Source organism: Lissotriton helveticus, chromosome 11, assembly GCF_964261635.1.
Source record: "Lissotriton helveticus chromosome 11, aLisHel1.1, whole genome shotgun sequence".
NCBI lineage: Eukaryota > Metazoa > Chordata > Amphibia > Caudata > Salamandridae > Lissotriton > Lissotriton helveticus.
Window position 1 is genome coordinate 1,031,817,134 of NC_136072.1, and position 26,034 is coordinate 1,031,843,167.

General features: G+C 47.0%; 1 protein-coding gene across 4 annotated transcripts in view; it reads right to left on the reverse strand.

Moving 5' to 3' along the window:
* The window catches only part of ACAD10 (acyl-CoA dehydrogenase family member 10), a 524,903-nt gene that overhangs the window by 23,521 nt on the left and 475,348 nt on the right, over positions 1–26,034 (reverse strand). For all 4 annotated transcript variants that reach the window (XM_078667441.1, XM_078667438.1, XM_078667440.1 and 1 more), the window contains 3 exons: positions 23,431–23,603; positions 4,125–4,268; positions 2,045–2,122 (listed from right to left, as the gene is read on the reverse strand). In XM_078667441.1, the coding sequence (XP_078523567.1) occupies positions 2,045–2,122; positions 4,125–4,268; positions 23,431–23,603 (395 nt within the window). The remainder of the gene's footprint in view (positions 1–2,044; positions 2,123–4,124; positions 4,269–23,430; positions 23,604–26,034) is intronic.

Consider the following 26,034-nt stretch of genomic DNA (forward strand, 5'->3'; position numbering starts at 1 on the left):
AATTAGGGCCTCTAAAACTGATTTTACGAATGTAAAGTTATTAATTAGTAACTTTTCACTTGTTGGTGATTTCCTTTTAGGAAAGTGTAAGGATCTTTTGTAAATATTTACAAATATTAAATGAAAAATTATTGTAAATAACACTATTAAATTTGAACTAATGTAATAAACAAGCTCATAAATTCTTAAATGTAAATGTGGATTAAATAATTCAAATATTATTTTAATCTCTAATATATACATTTTAAAAACTTGCTCATCCACACTAATATTTTTATTTTTGTTTAAGTAAAAGTGGTTAAAAATATGCAATCAATGTAAATACTTTTTAGAACAAGTTATAAAGTTTAATTTTATTTTTAACTAAGTGCAGTATTAAAAACACAATAATCAATACACTTCAAAGGCAGAGGTGGAGATCTTCACTCTCCACCTGAGTAGCTTTTCGTAGTACACAAGTAGTACTACTGTAATAGTACAAAATGCAGTTTGTCAATTTGGCCCTTTGTGTCACTGTACTATGGCAACTTCTCCAATGCATCAAAGGATATTGAGTATATATACTGCAGGTCTAAATGTCCATGAGCATTTTTTTCAAGACATTAACTACTGGGAGGAAAGTGCCACATAGGGTGTGTGTGTAAGTGTGCTTTACTTTTGACATTTAATTACGCAAAATTGGTTTAGATCGGAAAAGCCAGCACAATAGAAAGGGATCACTGCAATGGAGTACATCCAACTAAAATATGTATTTGCACATTTAAAAAAATAAACAGCAAACAAATGTGTATGTATCAATTAAAATCTAGAAATGAATTTGGCATCTTCTAAAGGCAGCTCTAGACAGAAACGTTTTGCAAGCCTACCCCAGGAACTCAGGTAATGTGCACCAGCTCGTCTGCGGTTTAGTGCAACTTAACCATTGTCATGTGACCCCCTCGGGTGGTATAGGGTGGGGGGTAATCAGCTTGGAGCTACAGCTTGAAGTGTGAGTCTAGAAGAAGAGGTGCTGCTGGAGAATAGGAAGTAGCTGGCACAACTAACCTGTTTATTCTAGAAACTATTTGCTGAAAAGCCCGCCGAAACCAGGTGGTTCTAAAGGGCAGTTTCCATCTGAAAACCGGTGTATATGGGTAATTCTTCGAAGTAAAAGAGTCCCTATTACTTAGGATGAGGCCCTGGCGGATGTACTGGCACAATCTAGCAGATGGCGAGTAAGCTACAGAGTAATCCTCTTGGCGCTGATCGAGGTAAGTGGAGGTAAGAAAAACAACCGACATACAGGATTAGCCAACCGATATCGAAGAAGGCTTTTTCGATTCTAAAGTTCACAAACTGCAACACGGTTTTATTTTGTTACCCCTGCATGAAAGTTGAACGACCAACAATTATTTATTCTGGACACTTTAAACTTGTTACACTTCTCTTTGGCCCTTACTTACAATTCACGAGGTTGGCCCTCACCCTGCATATTATTGCGTGGCAGCTTGGTCTCTTAAGCCCACATGTTTTCCATCCTGATCTCACCTGCGTACTATAAAAACCTCTCCCTGGTCACACACACTCCCCCGCATGTTTACCTCCTTCCTACCTTATATCGCTTTTGGTTTCTGCTGCCACTTTTTACTCATATTTTACGTATATTTTCTTCCCGTCACAGGTGCTTCTAATTAGCCTTATTTTCTGCTTTGATCTGCTGTTCAAAACAAGAAATATTTGACATTCTTACTGCTGAACACAGACAAAATAATTGCTGTTTTCTAAAGTACTGTGCTGCAGCCAACCTCAGGTTTTCTGAATTCCCCTCGCTTTATCCCTTTCACATACAACCTAAAGGCTATTTCTTTAATGAATGTAACTAATTGCTGCAACCACTTCCACAGGTTGGCCAACCCGGTAACTCTCATCAATGCTATAAACTCAGCTTACGTTGTACACAATTTCAAACAAATTGTCTAGCTGAAACTTAATAATGAGAATAGGACTGAAAAATAGGTTATGAAAGGGTGTTTACTTCACAGCAAAGGATGAACGCTGCTCTTACCTGCATGGCACGGTCAATAACCTGTTGGGCCATGGATGGTGCTACCGTTTTGATCATGGCGATTTCCAAGGCAGCTGCCTGTATAAAGTTGTAAAATTAGAGCAGACATTAAACTGAGTACTTCAGTCATCATTATATAGGAAAAAAGCAATGCTTTCCTTAATTGGTAATCTCACCATGGTACCACTATTGCTTGTATATGTATTTTTTCAATTAGCAGATTTATACAGTGCTGTGATGTAAATGTAAACAGGTTTAAATCGCTCAGTAAGATAACAAAAGAAACCATAGGCAAGAAGGGGACCACTAAGAGGTCAACAAAGGAGTATTTTAAAATTTTAAGGGGCCTTAATTGTCATTTAGGTACTAGTGACTTACTACATTTAACCGCAGGACAAAGAGGTGCTTTTTCTAGGTACGTCAGTGGAGCAGTGTGACATGAAACCTAGGTAGGTGGAAAGGAAATGATGGAACAATAAAACAGTTAAGAAGGAGTTTCCTGCTTTGCAGTGTTATGATTGCCTTAAATTGTTTGGGCTGACTTTTGATAGAGCAGCTGTCAAACTGACCTATTGCCAGCCCTATAGAAACATGGGGCTATGGGTCCGCTCCCTCCAATCAGCCTCTTTCAGCCACTGGCTTGCGACTTTAACAGTCAAGTTTTGGCTCAGCCCATTGGCATATTAATCTGTCATCTAATGCTATTGGACTGGCAGTATCCTTGCACCTGCATTGAACTGCACTAGGAACTACTTTACAATTGTAACCCTCTCTATATGTTCCTCCTGGCTCCCTCTCATATGTCTTACTGTATACGTTCGCACATTTAGACCACGCCTATCGATTAGGCAATTATTATTTTGTTTAAACCAAGGAACCTGTACTCATTTTTTCTTATTTAAAGTTCAACCTTTGCAGACATGCCCTATGACTTGTTGATGATGCAGTTTATTTAAAGTAAAAAGAAGCAGCATTGCTTGTAAAGATAGGTGGTGGAGGTACACAGACAAATGAGTTAATACATTTCCCATAATGCATAAAATACTTCAGTTTGGCTATAGCAGTGCAGACATGTGGCATGACAATTTCAAGCATAAAAGGGTTGTCTGGAAGAGTTGTGCTCGGTAAAGTCCTAGCACTAGTCAGCCCCTGCATGCAGTGTCACAGACCACAGAGTGTGGAGCTGCGTTGTGCTCTTTCCATCTTCCTCTGTCCTGTAAAGAGGAACCCATGTATGGCCCTAGAGGTCCACCAACTTTGATCTCCCAAGCTGGAACTGAGACCTAAACCACTTCAGAAAAAATTCTCGTGGTATGCTCCCTCAAGAAATCTTCGCTCAGCAACAACTAATCTGGTAAATATCATGAGATTTAAAAGATCTAGGACAGGAACTCGCGGCTGTGGAACGCTTTCCCCCTCAACATCAGACAAACTCAGGATCTGCTTCAATTTAGGAAGAAGATGAAAACGTGGCTGTTCCCTAGGGAGGAATAACACAAAAAACGCTGATGTGGTATGGATTTCTTCAGACACTTTCTTTTCCCTTTCTTCTTTCCTTGCCCTTTCTAGTCTTGGGGATAGTCATCTCTCATCCTGGCACACTGACATCCCGGTAACTCGCAGCGCCAGGATACCCTTTGGGTGACAGTTGCGCTATATAAATACTGTTTACATTACATACATTACAAGCTCAAAGTCTGAGAGCGAACTAGCAACTGTCCACTGAGCCAATACATGCTGGGGGATTTCCCTCCCCCCCCCAGTGCTCTTATAATTCATAAGGGAGGCAACACATTACCTCCAACGTATTACACACACTGACCGCGACACCGTGAACACAGTGTTTCGCCAACGTGTATGCCCAGTCCCTGCAAGCATGCAAAATGTTACTCCAATAAAAAACCCTACCCAAAAACTCACATACAAAAAACTGTATTTATTCTTGAACATGTGCTCCATGATCAGGGCATGCGGCCTGCGGCACATGCGCACAACTGGAAACATCCACAATCACCACAGAGCAAAGGGCCACGTGCAGGATGATAATACATGCGACTCAAGGCACAACTGCTCAACATACCTTATTTCCAACGGTGTCCATCAGATGCGCGGCTTTAAGTACTAGTAATCGCGCCTGCTCAATCTCTACCCGGGATTTAGCAATGTCTGCCATGATGGTCCCCTGTTCAGCTAAAGGCTTCCCGAAGGCCACGCGAGACTTCACCTGAGGGAAACAAGGAAAGCAGCTGGGTGCTACAGGATGGGAGGCTCCTTATCAATAGTAGTACTGTTATTATCACTACCAATATCAGTACTCTATTACTATCAATTACTGTTAGCATTATTACTAATATGTTTATATCCCAGAAATGTTCCAACATATTTATATGTACAGCGTGGGAGCGAGAACTCTGGACCGTTGTATTTTACAGATGAGCTCTGCAACCGTGAAGGGATGCATCTGAGACGATTGCTACTCCTGGGGTGATGTGATTATGTCAGAAATAATACTCGAAGACAAACAAAATCAACTTAAGACAGAAGACTAGTAGTACATACAATATGAATAGAAAAAGAATGCAATGAACATCCATGGCAAAATATAAATTAACGATGACACCTCAAATGTTTCATTTAATAATCATTGAAAAAGCATTTGTGAACACAAAACGTGTTAGCTGAGAGTTAAGAAGATTTCAATGAGTAAATGTAAATGTAAATGTAAATGTGGGGTGACTATAAATAAAAACAATGGAAAGCCAAAACGTCTTTATTTGAAGCTCATTATCAGCAAAGAAACTAAAAAAGGTTTATTGCTGTAGCTGAAGAGCATCAGCAACAAAAATAAATAAATATAGAAAGTTCAGTCTAATGAAAAATGTGCATGCAAGATGTGAGACCCCCATCATGGAGCAGTAAACAAACACAAACAAAGTTTTAAAAGTGTAACAAAGCTCACATTTCTTTGTAGAAAAAAACTGCCTGGAAGCCAATTGCAGCTACCAGACCCCCAGGGTTGGATTGGGATTGAAAATCGGCCGGGGCACGCCCCAAAAAAAAATCGGCCCTCATTTGCATAATCACTCCTCAAATCACTGCTTTGGCGTAATCTTTGTAAAAAAACTTTAGGGGGGGGTAAACAAAATGCACGTGTTAAGTTTACAGTGGTGAAACAAGTTAGGCCACTTCCACTCAGGCCCCCTGCCACCACTCAGTATGTGCACACATTAATGGGCAGGCCAGCGAGACAAAGGGAGTGACACCTCTTGCTAAACGTAGGTAATGAGCGCCCATCTGCCTCTAGAAAGGCCACTCAGACACCCACTGGGCCACTGGCTGTATTCGAACAATAGAAACAGCGCCCAAATGGCCCCCCAGACTACTAAAAAAAGAGGCCCACAGCAGCACTCGGACACCGGCCCCTCGGGCATTGCCCGAATGTCCGCGTTACCAATCCGACGCTGCAGACCCCCAAAAAAGAAGAAAAATAAAACAAAATGTGTTGCAGAGGGGGTGTAAAGGGACAGGTGGGGGATGGGAAGCAGCAGTGGACCCGGAGGAGGGGTGTAGTCTTAAAAAGTAACTAATGCCAAGTGGTGCCAGTAATGTGGAGCGGCAGGGGACTGAAAGCAAGAGGAAGCAGGGAACGATACATTATAAGAAGAAACACAAGCCAAGTGGGACAGGGAGGTGCGGAAAAGACAACAAACGAGCTTGGGAGGGGCCAACAGGGAGAGTATGGGGGGAGGATATGCAGTGAGGAATCCACAGGCAGATATTGTATCCACCAGAAAAAGCGTTACCGAAGGTAAGTAACTTGTTTTTCTGATGGATACATCTGCCTGTGGATTTCTCACCTTTTAAATTGAATGCCCAAGCAGTCCCGCTCCCGGGAAAGGGTGCCTTCCTGCCCATCCCAAAAAAATCCCGGAGCACAGAACATGCAAAATGGCTGTCCCGTCTCACCTCGTAATCCAAACAATAGTGCTTTGCAAAAGTGTGGAGGGAGGCCCAAGTTGTTGCCTTGCAGATGTCTACCACAGGGACACCTCTAACTAAAGCCGTAGAAGAATACTTAGCTCTGGTAGAATGAGCACAAATACCTTCAGGAGGCTACGTCTTGGCCAAGGCGTAGCAGATCTTGATACACAGGATGATCCCTCTGGACAGCGTTCTCTTGTGGAAAGCCTTGCCCTTCATCCTGCTTACATAATCAATGAAGAGTTAATCATCCAACCTGAAGTCCTTTTTCTGTCCAAGTAGAAGCTGACCTCCCTCTTGGGGTCCAGGTGATGAAGTTTCTCCTCCTCCTTAGAAGGGGGAGGGGGAGGATAGAAAGTGGGTTAGGTGCAGGGGCGTAACACAGGCCCCCGCAGCCCACGCGGTGCAGGGGGGCCCCTAGCTCCAAGGGGAACCGGCACTGAACTGTGGCCGGGAGAGCTCCTGATTGAGCCCGGAGGGGGCCCCCCTAAGTACCATGCAGGGAGGCCCCCTCACTTTTCGTTACGCCAGTGGTTAGGTGATGGACTGCCTCAAGTGGAAAGGTGTGACCACCTTAGGCAGGAAAGCAGCTCTGGTCCCAAGAACCATCTTATTCGCATGGAATGATGTTAAAGGAGGCTTGGAACTAAGAGCCTGCAATTGAAACACCTTCCTAGCGGAAGTGATTGTAATCAAAAGGAAAATGCTACTTACCAGTATGCATCTGTTCTTGGCATGTAGAGCTGCAGAGTAGTACACTGTGCATTAGATCGCCACCTGGTGTTGGGCTCGGATGATTGCAGGTTGTTGTCTTCTTGGAAGAAGTCTTTGTTAGTCCCGATAGGTGACTCCTCCCTTGGACAATACTGCGCATGGGCATTGGCTCCATCCTCAGATTGTTTTTCGCCATGATGGGAAATGATGGAGTCAGTAGAAGTAAAGAAAGAAGGATGTCCATGCGTATGCATCTAAGTAAGATGAAAAACTGGAACGGATACAAGTCCCGGGGAGGCGGGAGGGCGTGTACTACTCTGCAGCTCTACATGCCAAGAACAGATGCATACTGGTAAGTAGCATTTTCCGTTCGAGGCATATGAGCTGCAGATAGTACACTGTGCATCGATTGTGCAGCAGTATCCCCTCTAGCGGTGGTCACCTGTATCCGTTGCTGTCGTTTGAAAGAGAGTTTTAAGGACAGCTTGGCCTACTGCAGCTTGCTGCTTGGCTTGCACATCAACACAATAGTGTTTAGTGAAGGTGTGTGGTGTAGACCATGTTGCTGCTTTGCATATGTCCTCAGTGGTATATTTCCTAAGAAAGCCATAGAGGCTTCTATTTTGCGAGTGAAGTGCGCTCTAGGAGGAATTGGTAGCGTACGTTTAGCCTTTATATAGCATATTTGTATACACTTTACAATCCACCGTGCAATCCCGCCTTTAGAGATGGGGTTGCCTTTGTGCGGAGGAGAGAAAGCGACAAACAGTTGTTTCGTTTTTTTAAATGATTTAGTCCTGTCGATATAGTAGAGTAGAGCTCTTTTAACATCTAAGGTGTGTAAAGCCCTTTCTGCTACCGAGTCTGGGTTTTGGAAAAACACAGGTAGCTCGACAGACTGATTGAGGTGAAAAGGAGTGACAACTGGGAGAAATATTGGATTAGACCTAAGAACCACTTTGTTAGGATGTATTTGAAAAAATGGTTCTTGTATAGTGAAAGCTTGAATTTCACTTACTCTTCTGAGAGAGGTGATAGCAACAAGGAAAGCAGTTTTCCATGTTAGGAATTGCAGCTCGCATCTATGTAGGTGCTCGAAGGGGGGTTCCATAAGTCTAGTAAGGACAACATTTAGGTTCCACACAGGAGAAGGAGGCAACCTGGGTGGGATTATCCTTTTCAAGCCTTCCATGAACGCTTTAATCGCGGGAACTCTGAAGAGAGACAGATGTGGTCTGTTTTGTAAATAAGCTGCAATTGCTGCAAGGTGCAGGCGTATGGAAGAATATGCCAAATTAGACCTTTGTAGATGTAGAAGGCAACAAATGATATTCTGGATGGAAGCAACAAGGGGATCAATTTAATTATTTGTGCAATAAATTACGAATCTTTTCCATTTAGCAGCGTAACACGCTCTGGTAGTGGGTTTTCTTGCTTCTTTAATAATATCCATACAGTCTAGTGGTAGGTTTAAATAACCAAACTCTAAGACTTCAGGAGCCAGATCGCTAGATTCAGTTGGTGCAGGTCTGGGTGCCTGATTTCGCCATGGTTCTGTGTTAACAGAGATGGAGTGAGCCGCAACTTTTGGTGTGGAACTAGAGAGAGTTCCAGCAACGTGGTGAACCACGGTTGGCGTGCCCACGTGGGAGCTACAAGGATTAGTTTGAGAGACTGTTGTCTGAGCTTGCGCACCACTAATGGAATTAGTGGGAGAGCGGAAAAGCATACGCAAATCTGCCTGACCAGTTCATCCATATCGCATTGCCTTCGGACAGTGGGTGTGGAAACCTGGCGGCGAAGGCTGGGCATTTTGCATTTTCGTGGGTGGCAAATAGGTCTATGTGTGGATGACCCCACTGCTGGAAGAATGGCTGAAGAACTTGTGGATGCAATTCCCATTCGTGAATCTGTTGTGACTGCCGACTCAACAGATCTGCTATCTGATTGTGAACTCCTGGAAGCTGTTCCGCTAGCAGATGTATGTTTTGAGGAATGTCCCATCTCCAAATGTCTTGTGCAAGCTGTGACAGTTGCAGAGAGTGTGTCCCCCCCTGTTTTTGAATATAGTACATGGATGTCATATTGTCCGTCCGGATGAGGACAGCCTTGCCTTGCACGTGGAGTTGGAAGGACTTGAGTGCTAGGAATATTGCTAGCAGCTCGAGATGGTTGATATGGAGTAGCCGCTGTTGAGCGGTCCATTGACCCTGAGTGGTATGTTGTAGGAGATGGGCTCCCCATCCTGTGAGGGATGCATCTGTGGTGAGCACTACTTGTGGAACTGGCTCTAGGAACGGCCGCCCCTTTGTCAGGTTTTTGGTGTTCCACCACTGCAGAGAGCGATGTGTGTGGCTGTCCACCAACACCAGGTCTGTTAGCTGACCGTGAGCTTGGTTCCACTGTCGTGCTAGACACTCTTGTAACGGACGCATTTGCAATCTTGCGTGTGGAACTATGAAGATGCAAGATGCCATCATGCCTATGAGTTTCATGAAAAATCTGTCTGGGAGAGACTGTTGGAGTTCAAACACAGCGACTAAGTTTTGAATGCTCTGTATCCTGGCTGGACTGGAATAAGCTAGAGCTGTAGTTTTGTCTATTGTAGCCCCTAGATACTGATGTACGTGCGAAGGCTCTAGGTGCGACTTGGTGTAGTTTATTGTAAACCCTAAGTTGTGCAATGTTTGGATCGTCTGATGTGTGTGTGTAACACACTGACTGGCTGATTTGGCTTTTATGAGCCAATCGTCTAGATAAGGGAAGACATGGATCTGTTGTCTTCGCAGATGTGCTGCTACTACTGCTAGGCACTTTGTGAATACTCTTGGTGCCGTCGTCACCCCAAATGGAAGGACTGTTAATTGATAGTGTTGTCCTTCCAGTACAAACCTTAGATATTTCCTGTGAGCAGGATGTATAGGGATGTGAAAGTAGGAGTCTTTCAGATCTAGTGTAGCAAGGAAGTCTCCCTGTTACAGCAGTGGAAGCACTTGTTGCAGAGTGATCATATGAAAATGATCTGACTGTATGTAATGGTTGAGGGGGCTGAGGTCTAGAATCGGTCTGAGGGTCCCGTCTTTCTTGGGAATTAGAAAATACAGCGAGTAAACCCCCGTTCCTTGTTCCTTTAAAGGAACTAACTGAATCGCACCCTTCTGTAGAAGGGACAGAACCTCTTGCTGAAGCAGAGCTAGATGATCGGTAGACATTGGACGCTGTTTGGGAGGTATGTGTGGAGGGGTTGCTGTAAGTTCTAGGCAGTAGCCATGTTGGATAATCTGTCTTACCCACCTGTCTGTTGTAATGGAGTTCCAGACAGGCAGGAACTGTGTTAGTCTGCCCCCTACAGGAGTGGAATGCTGCGGGGGAGCGTAGGGAAGTCATTGTTTAGGGGCGGAAGAGGCGCGAGTGTTATTACCTCTACCTCTGCCCTTGGTATTATTGCCTCTGTATCCTCCTCTATAGTAACCTTTGTTGGAGGAGGTTTGTGTCTTGAAGGACGTGTTAGAGTCTGTTCCAGTTTGTTTGGAGTCGCCCCTGTAAAAGGAGCGACGAAAGGAACTACGAGATGGGGTAGACTGTAAGGCCCCCATCGACTTGGCAGTGTCTGTGTCTTTTTTCAAGGGTAGTGTCTACCTCTGGGCCGAATAATTGGTTCTGATTAAGAAGCTGGATCAAAATGGTGGTTTGTACTTCTTGTTTGAACCCTGAGATGCGTAGCCACGCATGTCTCCTAATAACGACACTGGTATTATTAGCCCTAGATGCTGTGTCTGCGGCATCTAGTGCGCATTTGATGGAAGCGTTAGATATCAACTTGCCTTCCTGTATAAGGTCAGTAGCTTGATCTTTGTACTGATCTGGGAGGTGCTCAAGCAATTTCTCCAATTGGTCGTAGGGAGCCCGATCATAACGAGAGAGGAGAGCTTGTGTATTAGCTATGCGCCATATATTGGAAGCTTGCGCCGCTATTCTCTTGCCTGACGCATCAATAATTTGGGATTCTTTGTCAGGCGGGGGTGCTTCACCAGAAATCTGAGAATTGGCCCTTTTACATGCGTTGGACACCACTAAGGAGTCTAGTGGTAGGTGTCCTTTAATATAGACTGGGTCTGAGGGTGCAGGTCTATATTTTTTCAATCCTGGGGTTTAAAATTCTGGTCCGCACAGGATCTTTAAAGACGTCAGTAGCATGCTTAACCACTCCTTTGATCATGGGAAGAATTTGAGCGGATCTCTGAGACTGCTCAAAAGTATCTAAGAGAAAATCTTCCTCAATGGCCTCAGAATGCATGGGGACACCATGGTATGAAGCAGCTCTGTTTATTAGCTGGCCAAACCCAATAGTATCCTCAGGAGGAGAAGGTTTAGATGGGCATGAGGGTGCCTCAGGGACATCAGGGTCATTTGCAGGGTATGGAAAGCCCCACCCAGACGCAGGTTTTGTGTATGGCAAATTCCACGTGCCCTCGCCTACAGGGTATGCAGTGTCTCCTTCCCCGTCCCCTCCACCCAAATCATATTCCTCATCATTTTGTGGGGAATGTGGTGACAATGGAGATTGTATAGGAGAGGTCTGAGGTGAAATATAGGGAGGAGCGGGAGAAGGAGGAGAGACAGGAAAGGAAAAATGCAGAGGAGAGGTTGCACAGTCCTTCTTTTTGGCAGGAACCACTGGTGTAGGTGGTGTAGCTGCAGGTCTCTTTTTTTTTTTTTGAAAACCTTTATTTAAAAAGTAAGGAGATACATGCGCAGGCCCACAACCACCATGGCCGGCCGCAAAGACAGTAAATAGGAACAGGAGAAACGCAGGTCGATCAACAATCAGGATATTCAGAGTTATTTCAGACGTGGCTGTGAGGTCCGCAACACAGGATAGGAGGTTTTCATTTTAAAATATAAGAGAAGAGTAGGGGCTGCAACAACAAGGACGTCACACCTTACAGGAGAAATACACAAAGGAGACGAGGGGGGACGTACCCCACTTACAGTCGGAGACAGGCTATGACTCCAGCAAATCTAGGCGGCCGCGGCGGCCGAACTGGGCAGCAGGCGACACTACAGAAAGTATCATCCCAGAAAGCCCACCCCCCAAGGACAGGGAAACAGAGGCATGTTGAGACGCCAGCAAAAGAAAAAAGGTGTAAGACCAAGAGACAGCCAACCCTACTAAAGAGGAAAAGACCCTCCCAAAGCCGGAAAAGAGCGATAGGGACCATAGAACAAAACAAACTAAAATAACAAACCCCCCCGCACCCGCCACCCTGCACCCCTGTAATGGCTATGGCCTAACCCACTAACAGCGTGCCTGTCGCCCCGGAACTGCCCCACAGAAAGGGAAAAAGTAAAAGAAGTGGAGGAGGAGAGAGACAGACACACTCCCGTACACCCGGTACCCCCCGCCAGCAGTGACCTCCCCAAGGCACAATCATCGTCAATCAAAGCAAACATTTGGCAATAACACGGGGAGGACAGTCACCAATAAGAAACCCCCCCACCCCAGCGCCCGGTGAGATACTCGGTGCAATCCCGGCAAAAAGATGAACTGAGCAATCCCAGAAAAGTAAAAGTCAACCCTGAAAGGATCACGGGGAGACCTATCGCCAGAGTCACAGCAAATGCGATAAGGAAAAGCGTCTCAGGTAGACCAAAGCAGTGGCGAGGAGCAAGAACAACACAAAGTTGGAATCAGCCCTGACCAGTGCGAATCCTACCCGTGGCACGTGCCAACCAAGCCACAGCAGACCAGAGGCAGACAAAGCGTCCCCGGCAGTCCGAGGCACTGAGGATGGAACAAAGTCCGAACACAAAATGGCGGCCTCCGCCGTACAGACGGGCCAGGATGAAGAAGAACGGCAGTCCCCTACGACAGGACCCTGAGACTCGGCGTTGACGATCAGGACCTCCAGCGACGATACTCCATCGAATACGAAACGTGAGGGGAAGACCAGGCACTGTGACGGGTGAAGGAGAAGTGGGGCAGAAAACTTCCAAATGGGCAAGGTCAGGCTGCCGCTCGGGAACCTCAAAATGGCGGGTCGAATCGCTCGACGGGACCACAAAGTGCTGTTTAGGTGTCGCAGCGTCAGTGGCCGGTCGCGAGCACACATCGTCCAGCTTTGCCGCCAGAGAGACATACGTGACGGTGAATTGGGAGCGGAGCGCCCCAATTGCTGCCATTACGGATCTCAACGAAAGTGCACCATCCGCCCCCTCCATCCCAGGGCCCAGAGGACGGAGGGGGATACTAGCCCCAGACAACATCGCTGGGCTTCGGGCACACATTCAGGCGATCTCGACAACAGGGGCGCCCCGAACTGGCACGCTCAACACCGTCACCGGCCGCGGGAGCAGCCCGCCAGCCCCGGACCGGGAAACGGGGGTCCGGGCACACAGCCCGCGGCCACGGCTCAGGAGGATCACAACACGTCACGATGCCTCATCTCCGGCACCCTCCATCAACGAAGCCACAAATCGGAAGTGCAAAGAATTATTAGAATCTGGAAGACCGGCCACAATCTGGGTCCCACAGCCGATGTTGATCAGTCCCCACTCGGATGGGTCAGGAATCGAGGTCCCGGCGGCAGCCCTGGAGTAGGCCGAGGATGATACACGACATAACTCCATCACCGAATAAGGTAGGAAGTCCGGGATGGCACCGTTGGCATCAGGCAACCTTCATGCACCCAGGCATAGGGCATTGGTAGAGGATAGACAACAGGATAGACGAGCCGCTGGCGGAGGTCGACGGAGCCGGGAGCTTATGCGGCCATCTTGGTTCGCGACGTAGCTCCTCCTCCTGCAGGTCTCTTTTTGAGCGGTGTGGCACCAACATGACCGGTTTTCGGGTCAATGAAGATCTTTTTCTGTTGAGGATCTGGTTGAAAGAGGTCCTCTTGAGGCACAACCTTCTTGGGCGTCGATTTTTTCGGTGCCGGCGTAGGTTGTCTTGTGTCCTTAGCCTTGAAAGGTATTAAAGCATCCTGTGGCTTAGGTTTTGGCTTAGAAGGCGTCGTTTTTGGCTTAGAAGGCATGTTCGAGGGCTTGGAGGCCTCAGAATCGGGCTTCAGAGCAGGTGCGTATTTTGGTTTTGGTTTCGGGACCGAAACAGGTTTTGGTTTTGGTGTCGGCACTTCTTTCGGTGTTGGAGCCGAAGGGTGTTTTGGCTTTGGTGCTGACAGAGTCTTGCTCGGTGACGAGGCACCGTAAGGCGGGGGACATTTTTTCGGAGTCGATGGAAGACTCTTGGTCGGTGTCGAGGCACCGGAAGGCGTGGAAGATTTCTTCGGAGTCGAGCCTGAGGGCGGGACTTTCGAAGTAGATGATCGGTCTCGACTGGGCCCAGCGGGCGGAGTGCTGACCTTTGCCTTCTGTTTGGGCGTATGAGTGGCCGGGGCAGTGGTACTCACACGTTGACCCGATGGAATGGAGTCGTCGGAGTCATCTGCCTCGGAGACGATCAGGAGATCCGGTGAGTCTTCTTCGGGAACGAGTGGAACCTCGTCGTCGAAGATGTCTTCCGGTGCAGGAGCTGTTCGCCTCATCTCGTGTCGACGGGCCCTCCGGTCTCGGATGGTTTTCTTCGAGCAGAAGGAAGCACAGGCTGTGCAGGTCGACTCGTTGTGGTCCGGCGACAGGCAGAGGTTACAAACCTCGTGGTGGTCGCTATGTGGGAACGTTGCTTGACATTTTGGGAATTTTCGGAATGGAGTTCTTTCCATATGATGCAGGCCGCACGACGTCGATAGGCCCAGAGGCCCACTTGGATGACCGGAATGGAAACTTCGTCGTCGAAAGGTGTCGCAGTCGATGTCGAAGGCAGGTAGTATATGTTTTATGAAGTTCTGCGCGTTGAAGTTGCAGAAAAACAGTTTCTGGCCGGAGCGGAGAAACTTTCATCAGAACCCAGTGCCGGAAAAAAACAATCTGAGGATGGAGCCGATGCCCATGCACAGTATTGTCCAAGGGAGGAGTCACCTATCGGGACTAACAAAGACTTCTTTCAAGAAGACAACAACCTGCAATCAACCGAGCCCAACACCAGGTGGCGATCTAATGCACAGTGTACTATCTGCAGCTCATATGCCTCGAACATATAGTTTTAAACGTTAGAAACTTTAAGGAACAACTATGTAATGGTTCAAAGGGTGAACCCATCCAGAATATGAGAACCAAATTCGCTAGGGAAAGAGAGAAACAGAGATCATCAGATAAATGGGTCTGCAAAGGCTCAATCGATCTCTCTACTCACCATTTAACAAACTTGGTTCACCTACCAGAATAGACATATTTGGTGGAGAGTCTTCTGGCGGATAATATAACGTCCACCATATCCAGTGGGAGAGAGAAGGAATTCAGGTTGCCCCATTCAATCTCCAGGCATGAAGGTGTAGGCTCTGGAGGTGAGGGTGTAGAACCTGCCCCAGCGACTGCGAAGGAGGTCTGCCCTGAGAGGGAGATGCAGCGGAGGGTGCAATGAGAAGCAAAAGAGGTCTGTGTACCATAACCTTCTCAGCCAATCCGGGGCGATCAATATGTCTTGGACCCGGTCTTGGTGGACCTTCCTTAGAACCTGAGGAATCAAGGGTATGGGAGGAAACACTTAAAGAAGCTGTGAGCCCCAATCTAACTGAAATGCGTCCTCCAACTTTCCCCACGTCGGATACGGGAAACTGCAGAATGCTGAGTAGTGCGAGTTCCTGAGTGGCAAACAGGTCCAACTGAGGAAACCCTCTAATCCTAAAAATGTGAAGGTCCACCTACAGATGGATACGCCACTTGTGATCGGCCGAATACTGCCGACTTAGACTGTCCGCACGCATTCAGATCTTCGGCAAGATTATTTGTGATTCCACAATTCTGATGGTCTTGAGCCCAGGACTAGAGTTGCAGAGCCTCCCTGCAGATAAGATACAACCCTACTCCTCCCTGTTTGTTGATGTACCACATTGTCGTAGTGTTGTCCGTTAGAACCTGAACCGACTGCCCGGGAAGGGAAGGGAGGAAGACCTTGAGAGCCAAACATACCGCCCGCAATTACAGAACATTGATGTGAAACAATCTTTACTCTGGAGACAAAATACCTTTGACCTTCAGATCCCCTAGATGGGCTCCCAGTGGAGGCATCCATTATCACTGTGGCCACCGGAGAAGGAGGGTGAAACGGCTTTCCTTGTGACAGGCTACCTGGAACACTCTACCATAGCATGTGTCTCTGGAGATTCTGACCAACTCTTCAAGATCTCCATTGTGTTAGAACCACTGCCTGTGGAGGCACCACTGGAGGGCCCTCATATGCCAGTGTGCATGGCTGACCAACAGTTTGCAGGAAACAAACAGACCGAGCAGGCGCCAGACCTTCAGGACTGGAACAGCCGCTCCATTCTGAAAAAGTGGAATCATAGCCTGGATGTCTTGAATCTTCTGTGGAGGTGGGAAGGCACAACTCAAAGTAGTGTCCAGTACTGCCCCTATGAACAGGCTGCGCTGAGAGGGCACCAGGTGGAATTTGGGTACATTTATCAAAAAACCCAACTCGAACAGTTGTGTTGTTACGTGCAAATGATGCAGCACCATCTCTGGCGACTTTGCTTTGAGCAGCCAGTGATCCAGGTAGGGAAAAACCGGAATCCCCGACCTTCTGAGACGAGCTGCCACCACTGCCATCACAATTTTGTGAAAATTCGCAGTGCAGAAGTAAGGCCGAACGGAAGGACCGCAAACTAGGAAAGGTAAGACCCCACCGTAAAACGAATATACTTCCAATGTGACTTCAGGATAGGTATGTGAAAATACGCATCCTGTAACTTGACCAACACCATCCAGTCTTCCTTCTCCAGCGCAAGAAGAACCTGAGGCAGGGTCAACATTTTTAATTTCTCCTGTTTGAGGTCAAAATTAAAAACCCTGAGGTTGAGGATTGGTCGTAAATGACCATCCTTTTTGGGAATCAGGAAGGATTGCACCCTTTTGCAGCAATGTCAGAACCTCCTGATGGAGAAGCAGAAGATGCTGTTCCTAGCAAAAGCCCTGATAGATGGGTTGGGGAGAGGGACAGGAAGGGTAGAACTCCAGGAAGGGTAGGGCGTACCCATTCTCTATGATGGTCAACACCCAGAGATCTGTCGTACCAGACCTCCAATGCTCTAAGATGGAGGAGTTACAGCTGCTACCCTGTCGTACCAGCTGGAGGAGTTGAGGAGGAGGAGACTTGCTATTGCGCAGCACCCCGCCAATGACATCTGACCTTTCTCCTGTAGGACCTGTACAAGAGATTTGCCTGCTGCTGCTGTGGCTGTAGCCTGACACAAAAGGACACGTTTTTGCCAAAGCCACAAAACTTGCTGAACTACTCAAAGCTCATGGGTTGAGATTGAAGTCCCAAAGACCTTGCTGTGACTGTACTGTCCTTTACTGTGCCAAATCCGCCTTAGTCCCAAACAGGAGAGATCTACCAAAGGGCAAATCCAGCAATCTAGCCTAAACTTCAGGAGAATATCCGGAACCACTGGACTGGAACTTAAGAGGGAGCAGAGGGACAGGTATCACTTGGCGGGCAGCAGCTTGAGCATCCCACAACACCTCTGAGAAATGCACTTATACCTCCTCGGGAAACTTTGGGACAACTTCCCTGGCTGAGGGCATGTGGCATTTGTGGACTTAAGGGCCATACTACCGAACGAGAACACCTTCTTTGCCAATTGCTTCATGCGCTTTTACTCCCTATGCGCAGGCGTAGATGGGAAGGAACCTCGAACCTGCAGACAGCCTCGAAGAGCACGAATTCTGGGCCAGCAAGCTTTCCGGAGAAGGATTGGTGGACAGAAAAGCAGGACCCCAGGAGCCACCTTGTACCTCCTTGCCATAGTCCTGGATACAGCTGGAGTGGACACTGACCTTTGCCAGACATTAAGAATGGGCTCTGCCAACACCTCATTGAAGGGAAGTAAAGGTTCTGAAATAGAGGAAAATAATGGAGCACCTCCTCGGGGTATTAGACCTCAACTCTGCTGTAGGAAGAGGCAACTCCAATAGGTCTGCAACCTTTCTGATCACAACAGGATATGTGGTCACCTCTTATGTCGGTAAGCCCTTTGGTGACGAAAGATCCCACTCAGGAGAGGTGTCAAGGTCACTAGCCTCCTGTAGACCCTCAAAATCCGGGTCAGGATCTACAATCTCTCCTTCCTCAGCCCCTCTCTCTGATACTTCATCCTCGGAACCGGTGTTGGCGGCGCCAGACGCTGCACCGGTGATTTTGGTATCGGCATCGAAGGGAGGTCCACCAGAGCAGGAGTCGAAGCCTGTCGAGTCAAAGCCGGTTCTCGGAACTTGACAGCACCAGGAATTAACCATTTAGAGGAGCTTGTCCATCCAAAGCTAGAAACGGCAGTGAAAACCTTGCCATCAGAAGTGGCCAACTCATAGGCATGAAAGATATGAGCGGTGCCTGCTGTGAGGTGGAAAACCTCCCAGGGAATATGCCAACGTACCCATGGGGCCAACTGGTGCACCAGTAGGGTTTGCTGCTCTGGCGAACAAGCCAAACATCGCATTTAAAAAGTGCAACAGATCTGCTCCTGGAGCCAGGAAAGCAGGATATGCCAGATCAGGTACCACAGGCTCTGGAGCCATTCTGGGAGGCACTAAATTCGGCTTCGGTTGTGCCGCCAGAGACTCCGGAGCCAGAGGTGAAGTGGTTGTCTTCGGCAACGGTGGAGGTGTTACATCTCTCGGAGCTAGTGGAGTCACTTCTCTCAGAGCCAGAGACGGGGCCAGAGATACCCCCGAAGAAGGAGTCGGAAGGATCTCCTCCCTGCGATGATATCTGGGACTCAGGGACACTGACTTTAGAGTCACATATTTCAAAGAGCAATCACAAGAACCATGGCGCCGCTTCTTCTTGTGTTTCTTTGAAGACCTTGAAGTGTGTGGAGTTGGCAACTGATTGGGTCCTTGACCTCCTGCGACCTCTCTTCTGCTTTTTGGCTTGGCCATGAATAATTTGGCCTCCCTCTCCTTTTACGAATCCATGCGCATGCACGAAGTGCATGTCCCGACATTGTGGTCTACCAAGAAGCATCATAAACAATCTTAATGGGGGTCAGTGATGGACATCTGGCCCCCACATTCGCTGCATGGCTTTAAACAAGACTCGGAGTAGTCCTCTTCAACGGCTACAAAGTCGCAACAGCAACAAAGAAACTCCCAGAAATGGAGAGCCTGGGAGAAAAACGTTAAGTGTTGACAGTGTGGAAAAAAGGGAACTTGACATCAGCACGCCGACAAAGTCTTCTTATGGCTCCGATGACGTCACACGGAGACGCGTGCGGAGCAGTTCCATTGTGATGTCCTCGTCGACGTGGAAGAGCTGAGGAGAATAGTTTCAGTGGAATGCTGCGCATTTGAGTAATTCAAAAGGTGAGGAAACCACAGGCAGATGTATCCATCAGAATGTCCAAGCAATAGAGCTGGTGAACGTGTGGAGTGACACCTACGTAGCGGCTAGGTAGATGTCCAGGATAGTTACCCCACATGCTAACGTAATGGTAGCGGCCTTGACCCTGGTGGAATAGGCCTACAAGCCCTCAGGAATTTGCTTCTTAGCTAGTGCATAGCAGATCTTCAGACAGAGTGCAATTCATCGAAAAATGATCTGCTTCTGCATAGCCTCGCCCTTTTTTGCTCAGCTGAACCAGATTGTCCACACCATGGTCTTTGGTACAATCAACAGAGAATGTAAGAGCTCTCTTCGGATGCAGGTGATGCAGTCTTTCCCCTTCCTTGTAAGGATGAGGCGGGGTTAAAAAGGTAGGGTAGAGTGATATTCTTGCCGACATGAAAGGGGAGACTAACTTCAGCAGAAAGGAGGTATGTGTCCGAAGGACCAGTTTGTCTGGTTAAACCATGATGTAAGGAGGGTGGCAGAACTTGAAACTTTCTGACCCTTCTAGCTGATGTAATACCCACTAAAAAAAGAACGTTTTGCTAGTCAAGAGATGTAGAGGAAAGATCTGTAGGGGCTCATAGGAAGAACACATCAGAAATGTGAGGACCAGACGGAGGTCCCATTGAGGCATCACAAAGGAAGTAGGGGGAAATAAGTGCTGTAAATCTTTCAAGAAATGAGTCTCAACAGATGACTTGTAGTGGAACATTGGTCCTGCAACCGCAGGTAAGCCAAAACGGCTTGCAAGTAACCCTTAACAGTGCCCAGGACAAGGCCTGCCGGATTTGGGATAAAAATAAACTGCAACAACTCAGAGAGAGGGGCAGAAAGGTGACGTGATGAGCACCAGCCCACAAACCTATCCAGACTGCAGGCATACACAGTTTTAGTGGAGGGATGCCTGGCTGCCACGATGACATCACAGACCTCGGTAGAAAAATTGAAAACGCTTAACTGCTGCCGCTCAATCTCCATGCATGAAGGTGGAGTGTGCGCAGATTCCAGGGCAGGATCATGGCCTGCTGCTGTGACAGGAGATCTTTCCGAAGGGGCAACCTGATCGAAGGACTGATGCTTATGGTCAGGAGTTCATGACACCATACTCTTCAAGCCCAAGCCAGAGCCACTAGGAGGATATGGGCTTGGTTGGGCCGGATATTCTTGAGAACTCGGAGTGGAGTGGTACTGGCAGAAAGGCGTACAGGAGTCAAGTGTTCTATTCCAAATGAAATGCATCTCCAAGTGAGAGCCGCTTTCAGAACTCCAACGCACAGAAGTGTTGAAATTGTGCGCTATCTGTGGTGGAGAACAGATGGGTGTAGTCTCCATTCATGATCCGCAAGGCATCGAGGGTTGAGTTTGTCCCACCTGGTGTTCAAGGAGCCTGCCAGGTGTTGTACCGTCAGGAAAATGTCCAGAGCCTCCTGACACAGAGTACACAACCTATCCCCTCCCTGTTTGTTGGACTACCACATGGGGCTGGTGTAGTCCGTGAACACCTGACCCAGACTCTGATGGATAGAAGGAAGGCTTTCAATACTAAGTGAATCACTCTCCGCTGCTTTAGACTGACATGCAGCCAAGATTCAACCAGAGTTCTGAGTACTCTGATCTCCACCTCTCCCAGATGGCCACCCCAACCCAGAAGTGATGAATCAGCCACCACTGCCAGGTCTCCATGGCAAGAGAGAAAGGGGTCTGCTACTGACCTAATAGCAGTTCGTCAGCCACCTCTGCAGGTCTTTTGCAATCTCCTTTGATGTCTTCAACAGATCGAAGAGGCTTCCCTGGTGCTGTGCCCACTGGGACTTCAGATCCCACTGCAGAGCCCTCGAATGCCATTTGGTATGCTTTACCAGTAGATGCAGAGGCCATCAGACTTAGCAGCCTTAGAGTCAGTCTCACCAAAATTCAGGATTGAGACCAAAACATCAGGAGCATAGCCTGAATATCCTGGACTCTTCATTACGGAGGGCAGGAACATAACAGCACCACATCAAAAGTGGATTCGATGAAGGGGAGCGCCTGAGAAGAAGTAAGGTGTGACTTCAACATGTTGTTAGAGAATCCCAGTGAGTGCAAGAGGATTGCTGTAGTCTGGAAGTGGGTGATGACTGCCTGGGGCAAGTCTTCCTTCAGCAGTAAGTAATCGAGGTAGGGGAAGAATGGAACCCCAGACTTTTGAAGATGACCACAACTACCACCCTCACTCTTGTGAACACCCGAGGGGCATTGGTGATGCCGAAGGTGAGCACAGCGAACTGAAATTGCTTGTGGCCTATTATGAACAACAGGTAACGCTGGTGGGCTCGCAAGACAGGAATGTGAAAATAAGCGTCCTGCAAATCCAGTGCTACCATCAAGTCTCCAGAGTCCAGGTCAGACAAGACCTGAGCCAGGGTGAGCATTTTGAATTTCTCTTTCCACAGAAAAGGCACTGAGAGGGCGCAGTTCTAAGATAGGATGAAGTCCTCTGTCCTTTTTCAGCACAATAATGTAGAAAGAAAAGCAACCAAGACCTATTTCTGGTGAAATGGCTCTTTTGGCCAAAAGAGCCTCCACTTCCTGACAGAGCAAAGAGAGTAGGTCCTTTGTCAGCAGTCCATGGAATGGTGGCAAAGGCGGAGGGGTGTCCACAAAAAGTATCCAGTGAGCCCAGCTGGCATTGGGGTAGACTCTGCTAGGTGTAACTCACCCGGGGTACTTGTGGCTCTGTGGGGCCTGAAGGCATGCCAGAAGGAGTCAGTGGGCCAAATATGGCAAACATGGTGTCTTAAAATTCATTTAGTTGAATAGGCGTCACTCAGCTGTACTCTGGGTAGTGCTGGAGCTGATCCTGATGCCATCTCCGCAGGAGGAGTGTGGGAGCGGGACCTAGTAGCATACTGTTTGGAGGGGAAAGCTGAAGAACGCTTCAATTTTTTTTTCTTCTAATCCTTTGACTTACACAACTCAGAGGAAGAGGTCTTAGAGCATGAAAATGACCATCCACGAGAATGGCTGGGAGAACAGCCCGACAGAATGACCGAGAACAGCAGAGAACAGTCCTGACAGGACGACCAACAACGACAAAGAGCCGCCTTCTGCTGCATAACAGGAGCTTCATCATCCATTGAGAATCAGCTTGGGGTGCATCGACTTGCACTCGGCGCAGGCCTTGGAGTGGTGATTCGACCCCAGGCACCAGAGACAGACCAAGAGGGGATTAAACACAGATATCTGCCTGTTGCATCCCCCACAAGGCTTAAACCAAGTAGGTTTAGTAGGAAACGTGTCCCAGGCACACTGGGAGCAATTTGGTCAAAAAAGGGTCCTCAAAAAGTGTTTTTTTTAAGTATTCAAAAAGTGATTGAGGTAGCTCTTTGAATGCACGGTTGGCGCAGAAAGCAACTGATATCACCATCCCGGGGTGTTCTTAAATGGCCACCATGACGTCACCTTCAATGCGGTCGATGCAGAGCTATTGACACCACCAACCAGCGTGCAGAGGTACTACTCAAGATTTTTCAGATTCAGTCTGACACCTGCGGAATATTCAAAAGTGAGGACTCTGCAGTTACAAGACTCTATCTGTAAATGTAGGTTAAGATTTATCATGTTTTGGCGCAATATAGCACAGCAACTAAAATTGCTACTAAGATTTGGCACTGTTTTTCTCTGCCTCAACTCACAAACCCTTGTATTATGGTGCAAGACTGTGTGTGTTCCGTCACCTATAGGATTGGTACTGGAAAGGGAAGCATCCAGTACAAAAAAGATGCTTTCATACTTTTCCCACTTTGTATGTGTGCTGTACAGTGCAATATGCATGTAAAGTTGGAAAAATGGGGAGACTGAAAACTTTCTCCACTTTTACACCTGCCGCAGGGAAGTGTATTTATCTGATGCAAATCCCAGTCTACAAAGGTTAGTAGATAGGAATTTTCATTAAAACCTATGGGTTGTTGCATGGGAATGCCCATGTACCACCCTAGGACACCCTTTTGATGCAAAATAGCATACCCCTATGCTGCGTTACTTTAGGCAACTTTCCAATGCAAATCATAATTTGCGTTGGTAAGTGGATCCGGCTACAACTCTTTGCACTGGATTTGCTTGACGAATGTGGTGCAACGTGTTCGTAAATCTGGGCCGCCATGTGGTGTACACCGATGCATTTATCTGGGTGGTTGAAAGATGTACTGCATTTCACGGCAAATAAACATAATAACATGCGGATGAGAACTTCAAAAATACTCACTCGTTCCTTCATGAGCTGCAAAGATCTCTCTGAGAACCCAATAAGTCTCATACAGTGATGTATTCTTCCTGGCCCCAATCTTCCTTGTGCAATTTCAAACCCTCTGCCACATCCGAGCAGGACATTTTCTTTAGGTACACAAACATTTTCAAACATGACTTCTCCATGACCAGCTACAACATGAAAGCACAGTAGACAAAGGAGAGTTATAAAATTGATGTATATTTAATTGCATGCTTTAAAACAGAAGCTTCACTGTCTTATTGACCTGTGAAGATAGCCATGTTTCGCTGGAGCCTGCTGTAGAGGCACAGTTGAGTGAATGGCATAGTATGTACCTGCACTGCTGACACTCTTCGATGCAAGTGTCTAGTAAGAACTTACCATAAGGGTCAGATGATTTCTGATCCTGACTGGCAGAACTCTCTGGCTGGAGCACCACAAAATGAATCCCAAGGAGGTGCTCAATTCAATCAGTGTAATTCCAGTGTGAAGAGCATGATGATACCGACGAATCCCTAACCTAAAGTAATCTTTCCCTGCCAGAAACCTAAAGAGGACTGCAACCGAGGCCTGTGTTTGGTGAAGCCATGTCTGCTGTAGGAAAGCTCTGCTCATCTGAGTGCTGGGTAGGCTTAACAGACCATCACAGTCCCCGGGAAGAAAAAGATTAAATAATCGGCGTGCCATCATGATCTAGGAGCACAAATGCCTCCTGGTTTAGGCTCACCTGGCAGATTAAGAGTAGGGGCGGTTTGCTACTGTTGACCTGCCAGGGAGAGAAGGGAAGCTGAAGGTGCCAAAATATCTAGGAATGTGTGTAGTTCTCGTGATAACCCTTCGAGGTAAACAGCACACACGTTGGGAAGCATACACATACTTAACGGAGCCCTCACACAGCCTGCTTGCGTATGCACTCTCCTCTCCTTGGATGCTGCTCCTCCCAGAAAGAGAGGAATGTTGTCAGGTCATCAGTGAAGAATTAACAGACAATCCTTATGAATAAGGGCACCACAGAGAGGTAAAGAGTGGTGGTAGGCAAGGCAAAGGAGTAAACGGCAGAGGGAAGTCGGGCACCTTTGGCCACATTTAATACTTCCGCATAGTACACTCCAAAAATAGAATACAATACAAGGCAAGACAACTAACAGGCTAGTTTGATGCTGAAGAGTTTCACGGAAAGGAAACTTTTTATTTATCCAGTGTTTACAAAATTAACTTCTCATTCCTCTGCTTTGATAGGCATTAATACACTTGAAACCCCTGCGTTTGTTATATGACTGCGAATTTTTTATATTCAGTCCTGCGTACCAGGAAAGCTGCATCAGCGAGGGGGGTTGTCCTATTGGATTTGTTTCAATAGTTTGTTTTTTATCATCTATTGATGTGCTGTAAGGATGTTACTACAATAGTCCAAGTTTACTGTGGGATTAGGGGGAGCTTGCCTTGGAATGGTGCTGTTTTTAATTGGTCTGTTTAATAACTTGTTTTATCATTTTTAATTTGCTGAAAATGAATTGTTGTATGGTGCTTAGCCTGCTGGTAACATATCGCGTCGGTCATGTCTGTGACATGTGGTATTTTATCAAATATTTAATTGCTGATCTTAGAATGTTTGTGTCCACCATTACACTGTGCTTTTTTTTATTATGTGAACTTTTATGCATTTATCAAATGCGAATAAAGTTGTTTGATTTGCTTTGAGTTTCACGTACATTCCCATTCAGATTCCCACAAGAAAAGCCCAAAAACATCTGGACTGCTTGACACCAAGAGTGGGCCACAGATTCAAGATTATTCCAACTCGTAATCCTTTTTTTTAATAAAAAAAAATAAAAAAATTAAAAAAAAGAGACAAAAGTAAAAATAAATATAGGTATGCAGAATGGTCCATAGATCCAAACAAATAAAGTCCAGTGACTGTTATGGGCTGCCTATTTTTGCCCACAACACACAGAATTTCTGCCAATTGGGTCTGTATTTCACATTTCCGTCCTTAACATGCCATTTTTTACTATCCTTTCATACTTCGGGTGTCCAAAGTGCTATGGGTGTAGATGAAAAGAATTCTGAGTGGCAACAAACCATAGTTTGGGTCCACATAAACAAAATATCGAAAATGAAGCAGGAATCACAGACACAAGGAAAGGCCATACCTGGATCCCACCTTCCAGTGGTCAAAGGTTATGCATTGTACTTAACAGGCAAAGGGCATGACCTTAGGCAATACCCTGTGGTTACTGCGGGCATTATTAAAGCACAAATCCCATGCCCTTTTTAGGTTTCGACCTGGCGAGGGCACGCAGTGCCCCTCCCAGATCGAAAACTTTTGTCAACAGTATGGATGTTCGGACCGCCTCTGTTTGCCATTGGCTAGCTCCATAAATGGACGCTAGCCATTGGCAAACAGAGGCGTCCGTCAAATCCCGAGGCGACTGGTGGGCGTTCCGGCAATGTTTTTCTCATCCTGCCCCTTTAGCACGTCATGCGGCAGTGGGCGGATGTTTTTTTTTTTGGGCGCCATGTTTTTCTCATTTGGAATTGGCTTTTGCAGGAGTCGGCTGGAGCGCCTGAGGAAGTCCAGGTGAGTGCTTGCTGTTTAGT